Source organism: Clytia hemisphaerica, unplaced genomic scaffold (genome assembly GCF_902728285.1).
Source record: "Clytia hemisphaerica strain Z4C2 unplaced genomic scaffold, Clytia hemisphaerica genome assembly, whole genome shotgun sequence".
Classification (NCBI taxonomy): domain Eukaryota; kingdom Metazoa; phylum Cnidaria; class Hydrozoa; order Leptothecata; family Clytiidae; genus Clytia; species Clytia hemisphaerica.
Genome location: NW_027103851.1, coordinates 2139053 through 2163827, shown reverse-complemented (window position 1 = coordinate 2163827; position 24775 = coordinate 2139053). Strand labels below are relative to the sequence as shown.

General features: G+C 33.7%; 3 protein-coding genes across 4 annotated transcripts in view; 1 reads left to right on the top strand and 2 right to left on the bottom strand.

Annotated features, from left to right (window-relative positions):
- Nucleotides 1–13513, bottom strand: part of LOC136807786 (spectrin alpha chain, non-erythrocytic 1-like) — a 49370-nt gene extending 35857 nt beyond the window's left edge. The window contains exons 1-17 of one of the 2 annotated variants that reach the window (XM_067064411.1): nt 13129–13513; nt 10680–10805; nt 10205–10429; nt 9925–10029; nt 9495–9586; nt 7699–7840; nt 7428–7544; nt 7003–7067; nt 6524–6632; nt 5930–6169; nt 4441–4551; nt 3466–3543; nt 3039–3194; nt 2504–2708; nt 1068–1180; nt 788–856; nt 129–229 (exon numbers count right to left, since the gene is read on the bottom strand). In XM_067064411.1, the coding sequence (XP_066920512.1) occupies nt 129–229; nt 788–856; nt 1068–1180; nt 2504–2708; nt 3039–3194; nt 3466–3543; nt 4441–4551; nt 5930–6169; nt 6524–6632; nt 7003–7067; nt 7428–7544; nt 7699–7840; nt 9495–9586; nt 9925–10029; nt 10205–10429; nt 10680–10805; nt 13129–13386 (2312 nt within the window). In that variant the 5' untranslated portion in view covers nt 13387–13513. The remainder of the gene's footprint in view (nt 1–128; nt 230–787; nt 857–1067; nt 1181–2503; nt 2709–3038; nt 3195–3465; nt 3544–4440; nt 4552–5929; nt 6170–6523; nt 6633–7002; nt 7068–7427; nt 7545–7698; nt 7841–9494; nt 9587–9924; nt 10030–10204; nt 10430–10679; nt 10806–13128) is intronic. The other variant, XM_067064410.1, reaches the window with a different exon arrangement.
- Nucleotides 8108–9175, bottom strand: LOC136807787 (uncharacterized). The gene has a single exon (XM_067064412.1). It carries the CDS (start codon nt 9127–9129, stop codon nt 8146–8148), a length of 984 nt encoding a protein of 327 aa, XP_066920513.1. The 5' UTR covers nt 9130–9175; the 3' UTR covers nt 8108–8145.
- Nucleotides 13514–16913: 3400 nt separating the features above from the next.
- LOC136807758 (HMG domain-containing protein 3-like) lies at nt 16914–24463 on the top strand. Its single transcript, XM_067064375.1, has 9 exons — nt 16914–17712; nt 18751–19240; nt 20129–20265; nt 21138–21317; nt 21769–22057; nt 22182–22312; nt 22577–22702; nt 23015–23233; nt 23992–24463. Exons 1-9 carry the CDS (start codon nt 16987–16989, stop codon nt 24211–24213), a joined length of 2520 nt encoding a protein of 839 aa, XP_066920476.1. The 5' UTR covers nt 16914–16986; the 3' UTR covers nt 24214–24463.
- The last annotated feature ends 312 nt before the right edge of the window (nt 24464–24775 follow it).

Here is a 24775-nt window from a genome sequence, read left to right as displayed (position 1 = left end):
TCTACGGTTTATTTCAAAATTCATTGACGTAGAATGCATGTCTACATGTCTAAATAAAATATTCTTCTAAGACGTTATATTTGAGAATGCAATCGATGAAAAGCAGCAGAAGTAAAGTTTTGTCATACCGCTCAACCAAACCATCTCTCTTGGCTTTGATTGGATCAGCGTTGAAATGTCCTTTGTTAATCAGATCATCGGCTTTGTCAGATATGGCATTGATTCGATCCTAAAATTGGAAAACATTGAACAACAAGTTTTTATCAAAAAGTGAGAAGATTTTAGGCAAAAATGGATGATGGGTATGTGCGGACGGTAAGGGTCGGTTTTTTCACCTTTCAAAGTCTCTCTAAGGGTCAGAAAAATCAGAAAGTTTTAAATTAGTCTCTCTAAGGGTCGGAAAATTCAAGATTGAGGAAACTTTTTGATTTCCAGAGAAAAAATTGTAATAAAGTCTCTCTAAGGGTATGACTTTTTTCAAAAATCGAAAAAAAAAAATTCAAAAAGTCTCTCTAAGGGTCACCTTTTCAGCAAAAATTAGTCTCTCTAAGGGTCGGTTTTCGGAGGTCCAGTCCGCACATACCCCTCATTTACCAACCCTAGTACCCCCCGGGTTTGTTAATGAATTTGAACTTGTTAAGGATAAGAAAAAGCTTGTATAACTTTGGAATTTATTTCAAAAAGGCAATTGGTTTTGCCATGCCTAAAGTTCAGATTTTCATGATTCTTGCGTCCTCGAAATGGCCTGCCTATCTATCGAGCTCAAGAAACCAGAGAAGCATCTTACAGCATGTGCGTTGATATCGTTCTCCAATAAGCTTTGCTTCTTTTGTAAGTTCTTGACACTCATTAAATCCTAGAAAAATAAAAACCGGAATTTTTCTAAGACGCAGGCAAGTTTACCTCTGCTTGGATAGGACATTTTATCATCAATAAATGAAGAACATCACAAGCAACTTGGCTACTAAAATCTATAAAAATCTTTATACTGAATCAAACTGAAATTGCGACTTGTTAAATTAATGACCATATAGAATAAAACAAAAACAGTGAGAATAAAATGTCACCTTTCCAATGTCAGTGGATTCTAGTTGACTTTCAGTTTCAGCCAACCATAACTCGACATCCTCAACACCTCGGTTGAACTGTTGCTCTTGATTTGCTTCTACTAACTTTTCACCTAGTAAAAAAATGAATGAAATTAATATAGCATAGCATTTTGTTTTAACATAATTTCAAAAAAAATGACAGTTACAATTATCAGTAGTTTGCGAACTCTTCAAATGAGCAATTTATGTTTGTTAGATTTAGAAAAATAGGATTGCCTTTGGGACTGGGAGACGAATCCTATCAGCTCAGAAAATCTACGTGTGTACGCTAATTTTGTCGGCAATTTCGTACGAGCAAAAGGAAGCAAAATCCGGCCATAACCTGCACAAAGTATTCACGGTCCCCTTGTTAGAATGTCCCCCCTTAAAATGAAAAAAAAGAGGAGTCCCCCATCAGATTTTTATTTTTAGAGTTTGACGATAACAAAGTACAACGATTGGTTTGATATCAATGCAATCAACATTATATTGGGTAGATTTGAACTGGGAATGTTTTCTGATTGTAGTTCTAGTTTAAGTTAGGTCAAGCAAGTGGTCTTCCCAAGTAGATAATTTAGGCAGTAAAACACAAGTAAGATTTCATGCTTATATGACATTGATTTTGGATGTGACAGAACTTGTAAAAATAAGTCTCTGCTGAAAATGTCAAAGATCATTAATTTCAAAGATGATTGATGTCGACCAACTATTTCAAGAAAATCTTTGTACCCTTCAGCAAACAATTTTTACAATAGAGGGAAAGAGAGAAGAGAGGATGCAGATTCATGGGCCCCGGCGAGCCATTTAAGTGGGGGGGCAAGATTTAGGAGAAAAATGTCGGCCATGGTTGGGTGACGAAGAAATTTTTCCACTTTTTACACCCTCAAAACACCTTTAAACGTCATCTAATTGGGGAAAATAATAGTTTTTATGGTTTGATTTGGTCTGTTAAAGGTTGCTCTAAGACACATAACTTTCGATATAGCATGGTCTGCAAAATAGTGGGCATGAGATTGTGAGCAGGAAACGGGAAAGAAGATATTATTAGACAAAGAAAATGATTATCAATAAAACCAATAATATATTTTAGTCCCCCCTTTTATCTTGTTTTGATAGATTCTTGCAGCCCTTGATAAAGAATCCCCCTTATTTTAAAAAAATGACAAAAATCCAGAAAAATCCCCCCTTTTTTAAAAGGCAATTTTTTTTCTCCCCCTTTATTTTAAGGGAGGGGGCAGAAACCATGTGCATTGTAGTTGAATTTGTAATTGGAGAACTATGAAGTCAGTCAATAAAATTAATGTGTCTAAAGACATCCTTTCGCTAATAAGACTACATACTCATTTACTAAAAAGGTGTTAATTATAGATGCATTGCTTCAAATACAACAATCAAAGATCCATTTATTCTCAAACCTTTTTCATCAGCTTTGACTTTCAAATCACCCCATCTCAACATCATGTCATCAATTTGATTCTGAATGTCTTCAGCGGCATAATGATTAGCCTGGATCAATTCATCTCCTTTAGCCTTGACATTCTCAATTCGACTCTCATTAGCTTCGACTTCAGAAACAAAGGCTTTGTGTTTTTGAAGTTTACCAGGTAGGTTTATGGGGTCCTGAAGGCAAGGGTAATATTTGGAATATGAATTTTAGAATCACGTTTACATTTCACGGAGATTTTTTAACACAAACAATTATACAGTATACATTATGGTCAGGAACTCCGTGTTATAGATCACTTTTACTGGTTAAAAAGCGTCAGTTCCTAAAGAGGTTTCATAAAGAAGAATTTCATTAATAATTAAAGAATTTCACTAAAAATTTTACCTTCGTTTATAAAAAGGCGTGCCAAAGAGGAAAATAATTTATAAGGGGATCTATAAGCTTAATATAGTGGTAACTAGTGAAGTTTGTAAAATAGACAAACAAATCTTGGACTGAAATACCTTGTAAGATTCATCATTCGCTGTTTTCATTTTCTCATCAAGCCATGCTTTAGTTTCTTCAACTTCACGATCAAATTGGAAGTAGTGTGCTGAATCACCTAATTTCATTTTACGGCTTTGAGATTGTTCTTCGATGGCTTTTCTCTTGTTGACCATCTGTAGAAGAAGGAAGGATTGTGTTAGGGTGGAACATTTTTCCACAGTGGGAGTAAAAATTTCTACTGCAGTCCCAATGGAGATAGGTAAAAAATCCAAAGGGGGATGGTTTTGAAGTGAAATCTTTTACATTGAATTTCAAATGGGGATGAAAGGAAAGTTGAATCGGGGGGGATGTCTGAAATTTAAGGGTATCATTCTCACTGGGGACGAAATTTTTTGCTTAAAAAAGACCTAAATTTTGAAAGTAGTTTCATAATTGATAATAAACCTGTTCTTGTTTCGCTCGAATCTCTTCAGCAGCATAGTGGTTCTTTCCTTTCAATTTGTCAGCAAATTCATTGATAGCCTAAAAAAACAAGTCATTATTGTCCTCGTCTCTGTCAATCACAAATATCATATTCATTCACACAATAGACCAGGGGGGGGGGTCGGTAGTAAAATCTGAGACATATATGAGTAGTAAAAGGATTTTTACGAATTTTTACATACCACCACCCACACTCTTGGAAGAGGTATTTTACTACCCTAGTAGTAAAAGTTTTTGGGACAATTATTCATGGAGACCACCTATTTTTTGGCTACTTTTGGGACTGATTTTACAAAAAAAGCTGAAAAATGATTATTTCTGTGACACATTTTTACTTAGTGCAAAAATTAATGTTTTGCCCTTAGAATTAAAGTCTTTTTATATTGACAAAAAATTTCGAGAATTTTTTGTTTGCAGCAAATAACTTTCCAACAGAAAATGTTTTCAAATTGTAAAAATTTTCAGATTTTTTCAGAAAAGTCATCCAAAAAATTAAGAGAATTACAAAAATAGCTAAAATTTGCTAATTTTACCAGTTTTAACTACCCAGGTAGTAAAATTTTTTCAACATTTAACACATAGATACCACCCATTTTAGTACTCAACTACCCTGGGTAGTAAAATTTCTTTCTCAATTTTTCGTCACACCACCACCGTAGTAAACGTCATTATGTCTGAGATTTTACTACCGACCCCCCCCCTGAATAGACAGGCGAACTGCTCACAGATTTTCCGTGGAAGTGTGTCTGGATTTGAGATCTGTGTTATTTTCTATCTTATTTCTACCTTTATTTTTACTAGATTTTCGAGCTTTCAATTTCAAAACATTTGAATCTCGTTGGTCGTTAAGTTGTGTGTTTTGTAAGAAACTGCCAAAAATAAAAGAATCTATAATGTCAATCTCAAATAATAGATGAAACATAAGACCCTCCTTACCTTAATCTTATCTTCTTGAGCCAGGAAAACATTCTCAAAGTCATCTTGTTTTTTGTTCAGGTTGTCAGCACCATCTACTGAATCAGCATTTGGTTCACAGCAAAGAAAATTCTAGAAAGCAAAATATCAATACTAAAGTCAGGGGGGTCAGTGTACCAGAAGGTGGCATGTATCCTGGGGTGGGTGGGTGTTTGAGAAAAAAAAATTTCATGTACTACCTGTGTACTATAAATGGGGTGTTGGGTCCAAAATTGATTTTGATTTTAACTACCTGTGTACCAAAATAGGGGTGTTGGGTCCAAAATCGATGTTAACAGTATGGAAACAAAAAGGTTCAGATATTATCTGCTAAAATAGAAATATAAAGTTGTTCTATTATAAATTGATCAAGCCAAGTTTGTCCAAAATCATTCTTCCAAACTTCTTTGAATGAATTGAAATCCTATCAGATCCCACTGAAATGAAGGTTTATCGAGTCAATGTAAACATTTGAACATTCTAATTCAAACATTCGAACATCAGAGGTGCCAATTATCACGCATTGGGTGTGAGACTCGCGTATTTTTTACATGGTCTCACGCAATTTTTGAAAAGTTTGATTTCTCACGCATTTTGAATTTTTGAGAAAAATTTTCCTGTTTTTCCAATTTTTGGAAAAAAGTTTTCCTGATTTCCCGATTTCCCAATTTTCCGAAAAAAAGTTTCCCTGATTTCCCGATTTTTGGGAAAATGTTTACCCGATTTTCCGGTTTTCGGGAAAAAGTTTCTCTATTTTCCAGATTTTTGGAAAGATTTCCCGATTTTTTCCAGGTAGTACCCGGTAGTAAATAGGGGGTATGGGATAGTTTTGGTTTTTTTCCAGGTACTACCCGGTAGTAAATAGGAGTATGGGGTGGTTTTAGGATTTTTCCATGTAGTATGGTGTACTTCAGGGGTGGGTGGGTGTCAAGTTTTGAAAAATACCTTGTAGTACACATACATGCCGCCTTCTAGTACACTGACCCCCCCTGCTAAAGTACTTGTAAAGAGAAATCGATAACACATTTTTTCTAAAGTCAATGTAAGCATAACTTTTGGAGGGGTCAAGACCACTAAGTACCTAAAACCCCGTAGTACCTAAGACCCCCTGAATGATAACTGCCCTCCCTAATCTCCCTTACAAAATCTGTTGAAAAATCATTTTTTAACAGAAACTTTAGCTTATAACACTGTTATAGTTATTTTGGCCAAAGAGAGAGGTAAAAAATTTAAGACTTCGTTGTAGCGGCTAGAAACTATGGTAAGATTTTCTAAGTAATGCAATGGTTATTATTAGCTCAAATTAATTGGCAATCAGGCAAAAGTTTGATTATTTGACATTAAAAATCCTATAAAAAGTCACTGTTTGTTTTGGACAACATATCTCAGTCCATGCTACCAGTTATCAAATCTGACATACAGATATAATATCAATCTACATTATCAATTAGAAAAAGTAAAAAACTCATACCTCTTGTTTGACCATAATGACTTCCATTTGTTCGATATCACGATTGAAAGCTTGTAATTCTGAGCGTTCATCATACTCAAGTTTCTTTTGTTCCCAGATAGCAATCATTTCTTCCCTCTTGGCATTCAGATTACCAGCTTTTTCCGCAATTTCATCCTTTTCGGTATAATCATCTTGGATCATAAGGTTTCCAAGAGCAATGGTGGCATCAAATCCATCTTCTGACGCATCAATGTAACCCTGGAATGTAGATATAGAAACCATAAGACTTGGTTCTTAAAGATTTTATGGATAAAATGTGCAAATCTTGCAAACTCCAGTTCAATTTAATATCTTAATATCAAAAGAACATCTTATACTCAACTTCAGAATAGCTAAAATTATTTGGTGGCCCAATAAAAATGAAAGTTAAAAAAAAAAAAAATCCAGATACTGTTCCCCAAGGAAAGATTCCAAACTGCTCCTAAGTTTTTTGTCAATGTCATTTAGCTCAAGCTTGAGTTAAGAATGATGAGAGCAAAACAATAAAACAATACACTGTTCACAGTTGCAACAAAGACTTTGTGTTAATTCATGAAAAATGAATATTATTACCTTATGCTCAGAGTGTCTTTCATGTAAGGCTTCAATACTTGTGTCATCCTTGGCAACTTCACTGTTTGACATTAACATGACCATTTCATCGACAAATGCAAGATAATCACTAGAGATGAAATTTGAGGAAAAGTGTTATATTACTTTGAGTATTTGGCGAAAATGAATTTCTATACTAAAACAAAATTTGTTTAGATGGTATTTTTACAACCAGTGGTCAAAGCAGTTTTTTTCTGTGAGACGGAAAATTTCTTTATAGAGATATTTTGGTATAGAATGATACCCACAGGTTCATATCTATCTAAAACCAAAATGTAAAATCAGCCATAAACACAGTTTTAATACAAGATTTCTTTCTGATGGAATTATTCTAGAGAATAAAATCACTATTTCTTGCTAAATAACCATTTCTAACTGAGACGGAAAACGATTATGATGTCACTTCTATAATGGAGTGTAAAATTTAGGAAAATTATTACCTTTCCTCAACCAAGAACTTTTGGTAGTTATACGAGTCTCCCAAATCAATCTTCCTCTTCTTGGCCTGTTAAGGGAAGTGAAGAATAACTAGATAGAATGTTTTGCTCTCAAAATAACCCAAGACTGAAAAATGAATTCTGGTCTAATTTAAAGTGTCATATGTGGAATTATTAAAATTCCTTTCTATACCTTTTCTACCTTTCATTAATTTAGGGGACAAAAATCAAACTGAGAAAAAAGAGAAAAAATTATTATAAAGCTAAGTTTTACCAGATAAGTTTTCCAAGAACACAACAACCACCAGGAAAAAACAATCAAATCATCGCAAAAGCAATGTACAAGTATACAGAGTAGTTGCTTTTACGAGAAATAAATGGTTCATCAACATTTTTAAAATATCGGTGGATAACAAATGTAAACATACAAGAACTTGCAATTCATCCCAAGATTCATTGAGCTCTACTTCTTTGGCAGTTATGGGATCCTCTTCTGCTGGGTACCTCTCTTTCAAGGAGATGGCTTCTTCATTAAGGCTAACAACCTAAGAGATAATTAGATAAAATCATTAACATTTTAAAATCAATCATTTTTATATGTTTGCTATAGATAATGTCATTTATTGCAATCCAAAGAAAACAAAATAAATTTCTTATAATATCACTGATTGAAAGAACAAAAAGGTGATAGTAGCATACCTTATCACTAAGAGCAGCCAAGTCTCGTTCCAATGCATCATGTTTACGTTGCAATGCAGCCACTGATGATAAATCATTGCCAACATCTGGTAGAATGGCAGCTTTCTTCTCACTGATCCAGTTGACCGTTTCATAGGCTTCACTAAAGAATATAAAAAGTATCAGTTTGTTTATGTACTAATACTTCATTTGTCTAAATGGAGATGAGCTGCACTTTTCACCGCCATCAATTTTTTTTAATCCTGATGTATTGAATGAAAAGGTGAAAGCAAAAATGGATTTCAAACATTGAAAAGTTCATTTTACAATCCAAATGGAAAAAGGAAACATTTTTTAACTTCTAACTCTTCTTTATATTTATCTAAAAGAAAATTAATATACAATCCATCTTTATTGTACAAACACCATAATTCTCTCAATATCTTTCTTCAAACAACTTTTACAAGTTCAAGTTTTTGTGGGTTCAATTACAAAAATCTCCAATGTTTTTGTTCTTGATCTTGGTCTTCTTCTGAACACAAAAAAATGACAAAACTTCTTGGAAAATTTCCTTTTTAAAACTTTCAAATTCAAGATGAAAGTGATAGGTCTTAAAGCAGAGCTAGAAAGTAATGATATGATTGAAACATCCCTCATAATATGAATCAAGGTACAATCACAGTCTTCACAGACATTCATGTAAACAACCGTTATTGCCATAGGTACATATGATATAATAAAGACGACAATCATTCTCAAAAACGTGGTTGTGATTGTGGTTTGGGCTTTATTCAATGTTGCAATACTTTCTTTTCCTCGTGGTAATTTTATATTGCAGTTACAGTCTGACGACACATGTACATTACTTCGATGATATAATGAATAGCGAGTGGCAAACATTGTACCAACTAAACTCATCATTGCAAATGAGATATTGATGGCCGTGAAAAATACAAGTTGCTTAATGAATTTGAATATCATGTAAGTAGGTGCTACGAGTGCTGCTGCCAAAGGCCAAGGTAATATCAAAATGAAGGTATGAAATCTTTGAGAAAGTCCATTGAAATATTTCACAGGGTAAATGATGCAAAACAGTCTATCAAAGCTAAGAAAGGTCAGTGTAATTAGTGCAACAGCGTCAGTAAACAAAAGTGTTGTGTGTTGTAAATAAATTTCCAAGTTGCTCAAAGGGATGTCCAAGGATTCTTTTAAATGGTTGCTGATTGAAGATGGGCAAGCAAGAAGCCCAGTAAGCGAATCTGCAAAAGCCAATGTCAAAACCAGCTTGTAAAAGAACAAGGTTTTTAATTTTTTCTCTTGCATCAAAGATAGAATGATAAACAAATTCAAAGGAATCAAAGTAATAGCAACAAAGGCTGAAGAACAAGCTGTAAAAGTAGACAAAGCTGTGATATTGTTTGTTGCCCCACATTTCACTTCCATTACAATCATAAACTATGATGAGAATTTTTGCAGTCAAATCAGACAATGACCTTCCTTTCTACCAGCTTGTGCAAAAAAAATCTAGGTTATAGATTTGAAAATTGGGTATTTATCCAAGTATTTTGATATGTCGGTTAATGGAAAATATAAACAGAAGTATTTGCAGACCTAATTATCTCCTAATCAAGGGTAGACAACCTACTGATATATCATCTTAAATTTCTTTTAGGATATATTTGTTATGTCAATACAGGAGTTATTGATATTGCACAATTTGTGCAAGCCCTAATTCCATCTGCTACCTATATATTTTTCTGGATAGTTTATATTTCAAAAGAAAAAAATTGTGATTGAGGTCAGTACAAAAAACTGACCTGTAGAAGTGATAGACATTGTAGGCATCATTAAGCTCTTGTTTTTTAGCCTCAGCATGAATCTTTAGATTGTTCCAGGCTTCATTCAATTCCTAAAAGAGGAAGTAGAAAGGAATTGAAATAAAAGGGTTTTCATTGTTATTCATTTTATCAATCAAATAGAGATTTTGTGAGATATTTTTATTACTCATTCTAATCTAGTCCTTAATCAATTATTCAATAGACTAAATAAATGGATTTTTTCTTTATAAAAATCTCTCTCAATTATTATCTTTTTATTGTGATAATGAAAAGAACCTGTAGGTAACAAGCCATAATTATTTGTATGAAAACAATTCTAAAAAATAACATAGAGAAAAAAACACCCATAATTATTTTGAAAGAAATATCAACAGCTCCTAAAAACAACAGGTTATTTTGCTCAGCTCACCCCACATTTCACTTTGATTTCTTCAATGTCAGGATGTCCTTCTTCATTCAATTTTTCACAATGATTGTTAATGTCTCCAAGTCTAGCTTCATTAGCAGCCAAGTCCTAATGAGAATACAATAAAGTCATAGTTGGGAAAAAAATCTAGTAGCTAGATGGCAATTTACTTCTTATTTTGAAGAAGAGTTCATTTTAGATTTGTTGCTCATAAAAGGAAACATAATGATACAATTTTAAAGAATGCTTGTTTAAAATAAAGCACCATGAAAGCTACTAGCACCTTTTGAAAATCATCAAACTTTTTCTGAAGTAGTTCTACATGATCAAAGTCTTGATATTCATCTTTGGTCATCAAAATTGTCTCTTTTGCTGAAATCCATGACATCATTTCATTGATTTCCAAATAAAAGTTAACTCTCTTTTGAGTGAAAACTAGCATTTGCCCCTTGATCTTGAGACTTTCCAATAGCTGCTGCCATAACCGTTTTAACTCCTCAATTCTTTGCTAGAATGACAATGAAAACATAATAAATATTACTAACAAATATTTCTGCCAATTTCAACCTAAATAGCCAAACTAAAATTGGAATTCAGGGATTCCTGAAAGAATTCAAAGCCGCAAGTGAAACTCGATTGAGCAATACCCAGGAAAATATCAAGATTGATGCTGTTAAAAATCAAATTACAACCTAAAACCATTTTACTATCACAAAAGAAAATTCAAATTTGATTTCATAATTTTTGCTAAATTGTACCTTGACAAAGTCAGAGGCATAATGGGCATCATCCACCATTTCATTTCCAGTCTTTTCAATTGACTCCATCATGTAGGAGTGAGCTTGAACTTCTGCTTCAAATGTTGCATGCTTCTGAATCTTAACCTGCAAAAATAATATTAAAAACTAATTCTATGACTTGACAAAAGGTAATAATTGTTGGATTCTATACCGGAAGGGTCGTCTCATAATCCTGCTGCATATAAGCTTATGAAAGAGCCTACGAACAACTGACTTTTCTGGACGATGATTTGTATATTATCTTCAAAATCCTGTTAAATTTAAATGTGCCTTTTATTTGTGTGAAGAAAAAATGCTTGAAATTAACATACTTTTAATAAAAAAGCCTATTTATAAAACAAGGACTTTAAAACTTGAAACATATGAAGGAAAGACACCAATTGCAAAAACACCGTAAAGAAGAAAACACATAAAGTTGCCAGTGGTAGCTTCCTGCTGTAAAAACACTTACTGTGCCGATTGGTTTAACCTTGAAATAGACAAAACATACATTGACAACCTAATTCTTTTCACAGTCCATAAATTTGTAATTGTAGAAAACTCATCTTAGCAAATTTTAAAAGAAGTGAGTCCTCTGTTTAGGTTAATTATACTTCTGAGATGTAAGATGAAGAAGAGCAAAGCTTCTGACTACTTCTGCTCTCACTACCTATAAAAACTCCTAAAACCACTTAAAATATCCCAGAAATTTAAAGATGCAGCAAAATTAAAGGGTGTGAAAATACCCTATTTTGATAGGTACATGCAAAAATTAGTGGTATCAAGGTAAAACATGTGTGGTAAATCAATGCCAATCAAGTGCTTGATAAAGAACCAGAGACACATATCAATATTTTAAAAGTTATCTTCCATTTGTTAATCTATTCCATGATATCAAGGTTTTGTAGCTGGCTAAAAATGCAAACAGGTCAATTTGAGTCATTTCCAAGGTCATTTTTGTGACCAATTACTATATTGATTTGAAAATACAGATTTAAATATTTTATTGCTATCTTTCCCATTCTCTTGTGTTAGAAAGAATCCCTACTTGTCTACATTTCAAAGATTTTTTTAAAAAGGAATAGAAGACTATGCATTCACCCAGTCAATTCTATGAAGGATTTGTTAATGTCAGTGTAGCTTGACCTTCAATATCCAGGATTATGATTTAGCAGCTTTTTAGTGATGTTTGCCTTGCTCCTTTAAAGAAGATCAAAATCAAAGTTTTTTGGCATTCCCAAAAAAAACGCATCACTAAAATTTTTTATCTTCACAGGATCGATTCTCAACCTCAAAATATTTTTTACACTAACTTATATTTAGCATTTTGAAAGCACAAACTTAATATATGGCTAAATAAGACACAAATAATGGGCCGTTCCAGTTTTTATTCGTTACCCCCCAATGGACGACATGGAATTTCCGTAGCAAATTACTTTCAAGAAAGTCCGGAATTTCCGTAACAAATTTACAAAATACTTATCAAAACCGTGGAATTCCGTTACTGTAACCTAAAAAAATCATGGAATTCCAATACTTTAATGCAAAATTAATTAATGCCTGGAATTCCGTGCCAAAACTTTTTTCAAAAATTGATGTCATCCATCAGGGGGTAATTTTTTTTCTTCTGGAATGGCCCAATGTCAGTTCTATTTCTTTATTCGAGCCCCATCAAAATTGTTTTTTCCAATGGATATAATGGATACCGTGAGATTGGGTAACTTGCATCAGTGGAGGCTAACATGCATAGCCCTCAAATGAAAGACCTGGCTGGTCATTAAAATACAAAGTTAAATCAAAACAAAAATGGTAGAGTAGAGCTGCGAGTGGAGCTGCGTAGTTGTATTTTAATGACCAGCCAGGTCTTTCATTTGAGGGCTATGCATGTTAGCCTCCACTGATGCAAGTTACCCAATCTCACGGTATACTGTATCTGAAAAAAAACTCCCTTAGGAATTCTGACATAATTACCTTGAGATTGGGTAACTTGCATCTATTTTTCTCTCCGGAAAGTTCTGGAGCTCTTCCGGTGCTTCCGGAGCAAGTGATTTTTAACACGTTTTAAAAAATCGTTAAAACAGGGATACAAAAAAATATTTGTCCTGATATCTTGCTCCGGAAAACCGGAGTTCCGGTGCAGATCAATTGCCGAAAATCATGCTCTGGAACACCGGAAGTGCTCCAGAATCTTCCGGTGTTCTGCAGCACGAAAAAAACGGCACTTTTTACTCCGGACGTTTCCAGAGCGCCGGAAGTTTTTTATACTGTTCGACATCTACTTTATTTATACCTTCCATTTAAATGCTTGAAAATCTGATAAACAAAAAATGGCAAACTTAACCAAAATCATTATCTTATATACAGATCAAAAGATCATTTGCATCACATAAATCTGACAAAAATAGATTTTTCAGCTTTATAGCTTTACCTGTAAGTTTGTTGGATCTTTGAAGCTTTCATCCACAGCAACTTGCATTTTATCATTAATCCAAGCTTCAACTTCATCAGCATCTCGTTTGAATTGGAAAAGTGTCTTTGCATTTTCCAAACGTTTACGTCGAGATTGAGTTGCAACTTTGAATTCAGCGTACCTTTTCAAAACTTGCTGTCTCCTCTCTTGGATGTCCTCGACAGTCCTTAAAAGTTGGATTTTCTTTTTGGGTTCTTCCATAATCTCTGTATCCATTTTATCGAGTTTTAAAGAGTATTTATCACTGTATTTGCAAATGTATAAAGTGAGAGTTTTAATCCACCCACAAAAAAATATTGAGAAAATCTCGTCTTTTGAACCATCTGTATTCCATTTGTTTACATCGGAGGCCCTTATAGAAATTTTTGAGCCCCCTGTAAAAATAAATTTCATGATCCTTTTTCCCTAATTCGTAATAACTGTCAGGGGGTGAAATAATTTAAAAGCCTGGGTACACGATGAGTGTCTTTTCCAAAGATCATGATGCTTTAAAGCCGCGGAGTGCTAGATCGGAATACTAAAAAAGTTTGAAGTATATAGCACCGCCGTTGTGCTAGTGAAGATAGGGCATAAGCATCGAACACAAAATGGCGGCTAAAGTTGCGATTAAAATATTGAGCTGTCTGAAATTCTGAAATTTGTGCCTGAGATGTGTATTTTTGCACACCAATTTCACCTTTCCAAACTGCCAAATGTCAAACATAAGGGGGATCAAACTTTGACTTAAGGTCAGGTAAGTATGATTTATCCAATATCCAGGAACGCTTTAGTGAGAGCCACATTTATTTCAACAACATCATTTTTTTAGCATGCAATTTGATTTTTGATTGTTTTTTTATAAAGAATGACCAAAGAGGGTCACGCCACAGAAATAATTACATGATCAAGATAATGAAAAGTTTGGAATTGAATGGCTAATAGACCTTTTTTTACTGTATCCTTACCTTTGACCTTACCTTTGATGTGTTTCAGCAAATTCTCTGCTCACTCAACCCGTGGGGTCCGGTGTTTGACCATTTCAACAATTGAATTCGAGTCAGCCATCCTGTAAGGGAGATAGGCAGGGAGCAGTGGCTGGTCGGGAACATCTTGTAGAAATTGATCAAGTTGTTTTTTGAAGGAATTTTTGGAACATTTGGTCATGTCACGTATTTTTCTTGGTAACACATTGAATAGTCTTGGACCGGTGTCTGAAAGGCAGCTCTTCCAAATGTTCTTGTTCGTTGTATTCACTGGTTTGAGGTGGCATTTTCTTCCCAGGCGTTGGTTTGTATATGAATAAATACCGCCTTCCCCTTCACCATAGTTAAAATTTGGCACCAGTTGTTCGATTATACACCATGTATATATAATTTGGTATCTTTCGCGTCTTCTCTCGAGACTGTACATGTTGAGGTGTTTGAGCTTCTCAGATGACATGAGATTATTACAAGATCTTTTTCATTGGTTCTTTTCATTCTCTACATGCGCATGCGTGCCTTTAAAGTTTTCGCGGTGAGTGTTCTGTGTTTTACAAACTACTTTGATTTACAATTAAGTTACGGGCTTGCAAAATCCATTCTGTATTTTAGTCTCGCGGTGAGTGTTCTGTGTTTTACAAACTACTTTGATTTACAATTAAGTTACGGGCTTGCAAAATCCATTCTGTATTTTAGTGTATTTTTTTGTTTACATCGGCCATGTGAGCAGAACCCCATGTGAGTGACGATTTATTTTTGAACTGTTTTTACAGGGATTCCGTTTTTACACTGGACTGGAACTGTTTTGGACATAGCTGATTCTTTAAATTGTTTAAATTGACTGGAATTGTTTTGGACACGATAACGGATAACCCTTTAGCTGATTCTTCAAATTGTTTTATACTGGACTGGAATTGTTTTTGGACAAGATTACGGATAACCCTTTAGCTGATTCTTTAAATTGTTTTATACTGGACTGGAATTGTTTTGGACACGATTACGGATAACCCTTTAGCTGATTCTTTAAATTGTTTTATACTGGACTGGAATTGTTTTTGGACAAGATTACGGATAACCCTTTAGCTGATTCTTTAAATTGTTTTATACTGGACTGGAATTGTTTTGGACACGATTACGGATAACCCTTTAGCTGATTCTTTAAATTGTTTTATACTGGACTGGAATTGTTTTGGACACGATTACGGATAACCCTTTAGCTGATTCTTTAAATTGTTTTATACTGGACTGGAATTGTTTTTGGACAAGATTACGGATAACCCTTTAGCTGATTCTTTAAATTGTTTTATACTGGACTGGAATTGTTTTTGGACAAGATTACGGATAACCCTTTAGCTGATTCTTTAAATTGTTTTATACTGGACTGGAATTGTTTTTGGACACGATTACGGATAACCCTTTAGGTGATTCTTTAAATTGTTTCATACTGGACTGGAATTGTTTTGGACACGATTACGGATAACCCTTTAGCTGATTCTTTGAAAATTGTTTTATACTGGACTGGAATTGTTTTTGGACAAGATTACGGATAACCCTTTAGCTGATTCTTCAAATTGTTTTATACTGGACTGGAATTGTTTTTGGACACGATTACGGATAACCCTTTAGCTGATTCTTTAAATTGTTTTTACACTGGCTTGGGCTGACTGGAAATTGTTTTTTAAATTCTATTACTGGACAACAACCCTTTTCTTTGCTACCTCTCATTGGCTCTACATTACGATAATATCGCACCAAACACAAATCAATGGCTACTTCCTCCTCTGAAACTGAAATTGGCCTTGGTCAAAACGACAGGTACAAAATGCATAAAACATAATGCATATTGCATAATGAATAATAGTATTGTGTAATTTACAGAACGATTTTTCTAAAACTCTCCTTTGTAGAGGCTAAAACCGCGAAAACCTTTTTAGAAGAGTTTCTTAAGTAAACATTCCAGGGATTTCCCCAGACATGATATTTACTTTTCCAATCCGAACAAAAGTAAGAGAAAACATTCGAATCATAACATCAAAGGGTTCTTCTTTCTCAAAAAAAAGGTAAACACATAAACATTCGATTGTAAAAAGATTCGGAGTCTATTTTCTTTGATCTAGCTTTCGCATGAAGCTCTTTAATTTATCTAGCAAAAAGCATTCACATGGTTAATGTTTTGTATTTAAGATGGAAACCCCGTTGAAATTTATTAGCAATTGTTCGAAAAGATCTCTGAGAAAACCTAGACAGGAGACCCGTCGTGTGTTTTTTTATAATTTGATATACACAAGACGGGTTCGAGCTGCGAGTCCAATATTGGACTCACATTTTTTACAGTGGGAAGTTCGAATTTAGCGCTGTCCTCACTTACTAAAATAAAAACCAAATTACGAAAGTTGCGCTTTCTCTAAGAAAGTGTGACCAGTAAAAGAATAACAAAATTTGATTGGCTATGTTTTCAACCGTTATTAGGATCTGAGAGATTCAAACTCTCAACCCATACCATGCTATACATTTCGCCATCAGTTTATCAAAGAAGAAATCATAGCATGGATTCCCAGGCTAGAGAAAACCCAGGATAAAGATCTTGCTATAAAAGTAATATACGGTGGAGATACTTTCGTGTTTTTCTACACTATACTACGTTCTGTAAAATACAACTATGAAAATCAAAATGGCGACAAGCATTTTCAATGGATCATGGATTTTCTTCATCGTCCAAAATTCAAATTTACAGCTTTCTACCCTTTATTTTCTGGTAGAAAATGGTATATATGTTTTGTTGAAAGTATTATCTTTCAAATTCTCCTTATTATAGCCTCTAAAATTGACATTTTTCAAATATTATGCATTATGCATTATGCAATATGCATTATGTTTTATGCATTTTGAACCTGCCGTTGGTCAAAAGCGTAAGTCCACTTCAACATTGCTGTTGTCAGGTCTTGGTCAGAAGCGTAGTCGTGGAACTGGTACTTGTGATAAATGTTCTAGACAATACACTAATCGTTCTAAGCCCAAATTTTGCCAATGTGGAGCTCATCTTGGTGGAATGTTTGTTGCTAAACCAAAAAAAACAGAACCAGAGCCTGAGCTTGTGGAAATAGTTAACATTTCATCTGTTGGCACATTTATGTCTGCAAAGGTGTCAGTGGCTGGAGACCGTGCTTTTTGTTTTATATCCACAGACAACTTATCTGTCTGCCACAGCAAAAACTGCCTCAAGTTAAGGTCAAGCTATGTTTCTTCCAACAAAGTAGAGGAATTTACCTGTGAACATTTACGCAAAATGCCAGCAAGACAACCAGTAAAAGTGTTTCACAAATTTGATGAAATAGACATCAATATGATAAATTTCTCTTTGGATATCAAGAATAAGATCAAAGAATTGCAAACCTCTATGGAAGTCTACCCATCTGTAGTTCAAATAAGTAGCAAAGCCTATGCAGTCAAAACTATGGAGAACAAAACTTCTTGCCCAATGAAGTATGTTCATGTCATGATAAAAAATAACAAGAAGACCAATAAGAATATGGTGAAGTGCACCCAGCGAAGCTGTAATAAAAAAATTACAAAGACAAAACAGGTATCATTTTTAATTTTTTTTCAAACCAATTTTAGTTTAGACTAGATGGATAGGCCATTCTTTAAAAATTGCTTGGTTCCCGTCATCTCAACTTTTAAAAAGTGGGTCGGACGGTCGATAAAAAAAATGTGTTCAAAAGATATGAAGAGGGGAGTCGGGCGGGATTAAAAAATGAGCGTTTATGTCCTCTTCCGCCATCTTGTTGAACCTACCTGGAGGTCCTATAAATTAACCTGTGTTTGTTTGTTTGTTCGCCTGTTACCTTTTCTGTTAACTTTTCGCAGGATTGAATCTAGGAATCTTTTCAGTTTTGGTACGAATGTGCGAAATGGCGGTGGGCAAAATGTGACGGAGCTCAATTTTCAAAAAAAATTTTTTGGCAAATTTGGGCCAAAAACCTGCTAAAAATAGGGTTTTATGCACTTTGTGAAAAATTAGATCAAAAAACGCATGTTTGTCAATAAGAATCACTATTAATAAGCATACATCAAAGTTCTTAGCCAATTAGTCAATTTTTTTTATGAGATAGATGTTGTTTTGCTGATGATTGCTTACTTTTGAAGAATATTTTGTGTTTAAACTTGAAATTTTGGCTGCTAAACGTGTTTTTATAGAAAAATGAGCCAAATTAGATATTCTTTTATAAGTACATCATTGACAATTATTTAGTCATTACAGTAACTTCTCTTGAGATTGGTTATTTCATTTTTTATTATTTTTTGCACAGAGCTGCATAACTATAAATCCTCCGATGTGACAGATTTTCGTAAAAAAAATTTTTGGTTTAAATTTCGGCTAAAAAGAGGGTTTATTGGTCTTTGTGAAATATTGGATCATTAATTTTTTTGCATGAAAGTAGGGTACCATCATATATCATAATATTTTAACAAAAAGAACTTTGTTTATTCAAACAATCTAACATAACTTAAAGAATAGATAACTCAATTGACACGTATGGAAAAAAACCTCAGACAATTCCCTAGTGTATACCTTTTTGTCAAATGTAGGGTAAAATTATGAAATATCTGGCTTTTGCAGGTTCAAGGAAGAAAGTTTTGCATTCACAAGCACATGGTGTTACTTGCAAGAAAGCTGTCCGGTTTTAGTGAAGAGGAGTTACCAACTAATTCAGGGGAATTAACACCTGGAATTGATGAATCTATCCAATCAAACAATTCAACCCTTCAAACTGAAGACATCAACAACAGCATTAGTACTCAGGCTAGTGCTTTAAAGAAAAACGTCAACTTGAGATATGTAGATATCCCTTACAAGATACCTTGTGGAGTTTTAAATGCACCATATAATTTAATCCTCAATGACAAAATTTTTGAACCCTGTGAAACATCATGTAAACATTGCGACTCAAATTTGACAGAAGCAAAGTTTCCTCAAGGGTCAAAAAACAAATCTGGAAATGGTTGGCTTGTCACAAATGTTCATCTTTTCGTCAAAGTCAACATCAAAATAAAAAGATGTACAAATAGTAATTGTAAGGCGATTCAAATATGCAATCCTTATGATAAAGGTGAGTTTTTATCGGTCCTTTAAATCCTTGCTTCAGTACTGTTCAATCCTTTGATAATTAAAATTGCAAAACCAAATACAGACACGAGTGTTTAAATTAGCTTGAAGTTTGCAGTAGATAGAATTGCACATGAATAGATTGCAATAAAAAATTGCAACTATAGAATTTAATCAGATTTAATACAAACCAAATTTTTCTAAATTATTGAACATTCTTTACCTTTGAGTACCTAATAGCTGTAGGAGGGGGCTAATTAACTTTTTGAAAATTTTTCTGCTTATTAAGTTTTGAGATTTTTTCCAATCTTCTTGCTTATATCGAGCTGTTAGGTACCTGATAGAAGACAGATGAAAATATTTTCAACAATGATTAATAAATGGGGCTGGACTGTTGACTGCTGACAAACTGTTGGTTTGCCGTCACCCGACCGACCCTACCTCGAAACTTGCCGACCCAAAAAATTTATTGCCATTTTAAAGAAGATTTTTTTTCCTTCAAAAACTTCAAACATTAAAAATTAAAAATTTGCATCTTGTTTGTCTCAAGCATAAGAATTGTAAATTCCCTGCTAGCACTTTTGTTTTTTATTCAAAATTAACAAAATGTAAACAAACTGTTAACCCTTCCATGGACAAAAATTTCATAAATTGCCAAAATAAAAAAAAATTCCGACTGACCAACCCACCTCCAAAATCTACGGTCGGGTGACGGGAAACCAAAATTTTTTAAGTCCATCCTGGGTTTAGAGTTTTGTTTGGTATGTTTGGTTTACTAAACATCAGGACTAACATACAGACATCTAATTCTGAAGAGTGATTGCAGAAATCACAAAGCAGCTGGAATTTGACAAACTTGTGAAGCCATGTAGCTATGATTGTATTTTTCTAGGACTATTCAATGTGTGTAACAAGATAATCATTTCGTTGGATATATTAAATGAATGGAGAAGTGAATTCAAGCGAGGGTTTCCATTATCCACTATCATTGAAAGTAAAATGGAATCTCTACTGAGCAGATTAGATACGGTATTTCAATATTTCAAGAAATTCAATTCTGGAAATAGTAAATGTTTGTTTTAAATTACCCAAGTACTTTAATGGGATAAATTTTCGCGGGGATTAATTTTCGCAGATTTCGCGGATTTGGGTGTCATCCGCGAAAATAAGTCCCATTGGAAATTTGAAAAAGGCCCATCCGCGAAAATTAGTTTCCGCGAAAAATTTGAATTTTTTTTGCAATCCGCAAAATTTCTATTTTTATCGTTTATTTTCTTTATTCAGTTACTACGTTCATATTTTGTTTGTATCCCCTTTGTATTTCAAAAACAGTTTTGACATGAGAAACTAAAACTAATTAATTTTCAATTTAATATTCTTATCCCGAATTTCTCTTCCGCTTTTTTCCCAAAATAGGCTGTGAAAATTTAGCTCCGCACCATGGAAGTTCAAATTCAACTTTTGATAGTTGTAATACATATCTCCTCGCCCTATTCCAAAACACCCTCTTATTACTTGAAAAAAAACTCTTAATTTTCCTGGAAAAATTTTATTTCAATGTTTTGTCCCTTTTCAAAAATTTTACTTTGTACCCCAATCCGCGAAATTAAATCCCTGCGAAAAATCAGGAAATCCCTCATCCGCAAAAATTAATCCCCGCAAAATCTTAAATTTTCGCGGATGAGCTCAACCGCGAAATTTAATCCCCGCGAAAATTTATCCCATTAAAGTAAGCTCTCAGCATTCTCTCCTATCACTTGTTTTACACAAACCACAAAAAAATATAAAGAAAATGTAGAAACAGAAATCAAGAGCCACCCAGTCTGCTAAGAAAATTGAAAAGTTTCAGGCTGAAAAAAAGAAATCAAGTGTCTGAGAGTTTCTCTTCTTATATTTTCCAGTCAGCTCATCCAACCTATGGAGAATTGCAATATATTGTTGAGTTACTCTACAATGGTTATTATGGTTTTGAAGCCCTTACCAAAAGAGATTTGAATGATGTTATTTGTGGACTTTGTGGAATTGCAGGGAAGATTTATTATGGCGATGGAAATGAAAAAAATAGTTGTACTATGATGAATGTAAGTAGAATTAATTAGGTTCTAAAAGATCTAAGTTATTAAATTTTGTGTTGCTGGTTTCACATCAGATATGTCTGCCCTTTTGTTACCTATGTCATCAACTAAAAAAAGTGAAAATCTTGATTCAAGAGCACAAAACCTTTCTGTTGCTCAAAAGTAAATTTAGAAGGAGGAAAGGATTTTTAAGAACAATCAGAAAAAGAGCAGTTCTTTCCTTTGTAACCTAGTTGATTGAGCAAGCATAAAAAGAAATAAAGGCCTGTTCTATGGAACACTCCATTGTACATCTTTTGATTTTTTCAATTCCCTGAACTTTATTTTTCCCCTAATTCTGCAGTCTTGATATACACTCCTAACAATCCTAACGGTTTCTGTTTTATAGAAGGGGAAATCATTGCTGTCTATTATTAGGAAAGTATGTATCCAAGAGGGAAGTATTTTTAATTTTTAGATCAATATCAAGGAAAGCTCAAAAAATGCCCCAACTCAAGAAACCCAGGTCCAGGATATTGAGGAGGATGCTGTATCAGAGAATGATGAAAGTAAACTTGATTTGTGTTTGGATCGCATTGAAAATCAACTGATAGAGAGGTGTATTTATGCTTCAAAAAGAAATGAAACACTTACAATGAATATTGAGGATGTCCCCCTTCTTATACCATCATTACAAAGGAAGCATGAACTGAATACAGAGATGAAAAAAAAAAGCTGCTATCTGAAAGATACTGATAAAATTGAAGGTAATACTACATACAAAAATCTACTTTTTGAAAATTATTTCTTTCATTTTCATTTGGGTTTTTCTAGCCTAGGTTTGTAAAGTTGTTTCTATAATTTTTTGTTTATTTTTTTATTCTTCTAAAGGAGATGCAATGATTCTATCAAAAATCATCAACGAAGGGAGATTTTCAATGGAAAATATAGACAAAATTGATGATGGGTCACTTTACAATATTTGTCGGGAATGTAATATCAAACCTCAGAATAATTCAAAGGTAAAATACCATTTTTTATAGATTCTCATTTTTGTAATGTAATTTTTTTTGTATCTTCATTGAGTGAGTTCTCTAAAAATGGATGAAAAATACTTAACAAACTTGACTAGTAAAAATAAGTGTGGAAAATTAGAAGGAAAACTGGTATGAAAACTGGTATTTTGATAGCACTGTAGCACCAAACAGATAAAGAGTTGAGCAAGGGAAAGAATTCATTTTGGTGTGGGTGCCAGAAATGTAACTATAGTCTTCTTATTATTTCAGGCTTTTCTGAAATTAAGTATACTTAAATTGTACGAGAGCATTGTCACTGGAAAGTCATCATGTCACGAATTTGTTAAAGCCCCTGGAAAGACTGGTGGATTTTATCACTTTGTTTGTCCTCATGGGGTTTGTAAAAATTTATGAACAAAATTACCTCAGGAAGTGTGTTGTCATTTATTTGATGATGGCACTTCATAATTTCAGTTTCCATGTTTTTTTAAGTATTTAACTTCCCTACAAACCGATTTATTGGTTAATATCTTTGACTCTTCATTTAGGGATTATGCACGTTTTTCAAAACTAAAAATTTAGGTGTTGGACTTGATAGAGAGCAAGTGAAAATACGTTGTGGTAATTACAAGAATTGTTTTCCATCTGAAAAAAATCCTTTTAATAAAGATATTACTGCAAGTTGTAACATTCAAATTTGTTTTTTAGACAACTGTTTGCTCAAAATTTATGGTACTTTGTGAATCAGTGAGAGATGCAGCTGATCTGTGGCTTTCATTAAAGTACCCTCCAGTCTTGTTTATTTGTGACACACCTTGTACCTTGACGCAACATCTGAACAATAGAGAACCAGACCTCATGAAGCAGTATTGGGGTGACCTCAACGGTTGTTTTCAGAAACCTGAAATTGACACAAAGCCTAATACTGCAAGTGATACTTTGATTGATTTTCTTTTATACCAGGTGTTTCAAAAAAAGTGTACAAGTTTGAATTAAGATTGAGAAAACTAAAAATAATATATTAAACCAAAGTTTTTCACCTCGGAAAGAAGAAAGGCTAACTTTTGTTTCATGTGTTCAATGGTTACGAAGAAAGTTAAGTAAATTCTCTTTTATAAGTAACCCCAATTTTCTGCTCAGGGCTGGAGTTGCTAAGGGTTTTCCAGATTTCAAGCAAAAAAGTGCTTTTTGAATTTTGAGCAAAAACTGCCTAGCAAGCAACTTCAAATATTTTGGCGGTCTCTGCTCAGTTGAGTTTCAAGGCTAGGTTGCAAAGTTTATTAATTTTTTGGCCATTCTCAGGGCTAGACTCTCAACTCTACTCTGTTGCTTGTAAACAAAATTGTTTTACTATTTTTTCTCTTTTGTACAAGAACAGAATATGTTTTTGTTGTGTTTTTGAATTTAATCCCCTCTTTTTTTCTCGAAAATGACACAAAAGAGTTCTACTGAACACAAATTTACGTATGATAGTTCGAAATTCAAGTTAGTTCAGGTTAGTCTTTCCTCGTTTGATTTATAACAATTTCAGTTTTCTCACAAACTAACCTCAAATCTGTACAATTTTTTCTGAAACACCCAGTACTTTTGAGCTGTTTTCAGTTAGCCTTTAGAATTTTAGTTATTGCACCTGGTATACGTGCACTCAATATAAAGTCAGTTCATTTACCTCACTTTATTTGTAGGAAGTAAATGTTCCAGCGTTGGTTCCATCAGAATTCAAAACTGAGGGTGAAAAGTATGATGGATGTAAAGAATTTGAACATCCTGTCACCAGAACCAAACAAAGATATGTTTGTGGTGATAGATTCCATGCGCGATCTAAGCCACATAAATCACCCTTGTGTAGTTTTCATGACATTGAGCTTTGTCAACAAGGTGGCATTACAACTAGAATCTATGAATAACAAGAAGAACAATCTCAGAAATCGTTCATCATGCTCCCAAAATATTGCAACACATATATTTTATAATTATCTGATGAACTTTTACGAAAATGAACTGGTTGTGATGCAACAGCAACAAGATTTAAAAAGAAAGTCTGGAAAGTCAATTCAGAGAGATGAATTGATGAGATTTGTGATTTCTGACTGACTGTAATTTAACAGTAATTATCAATTCTCGGTGCATAATTTGATAATGATGGTGTCTAAATATGTTTGTCCCTATGGCTCTGTGGCAAAATAGGCGAGGTGTATTTTTTTGGAACAGTGAGACTTTTAAACATTATATACTTTTTTAAAACCAAGAGGAATAAATTACACTGATTGATTTTACTTGTTGTTTTTATTATATATAGTCCTAATAAGGACGAAATGCATATGCTGCTCTGCCACCCAAATCTCCTGAGTGAATATAGTTGGGTAGAAACTCTTATTTCTTCACATATATATTGATAGAAAACTTTTGTCAGGTGATGTTTGATTTTTTGTACATTAACCAGGTAGGTCTCTAAAAGTATCACTTCTT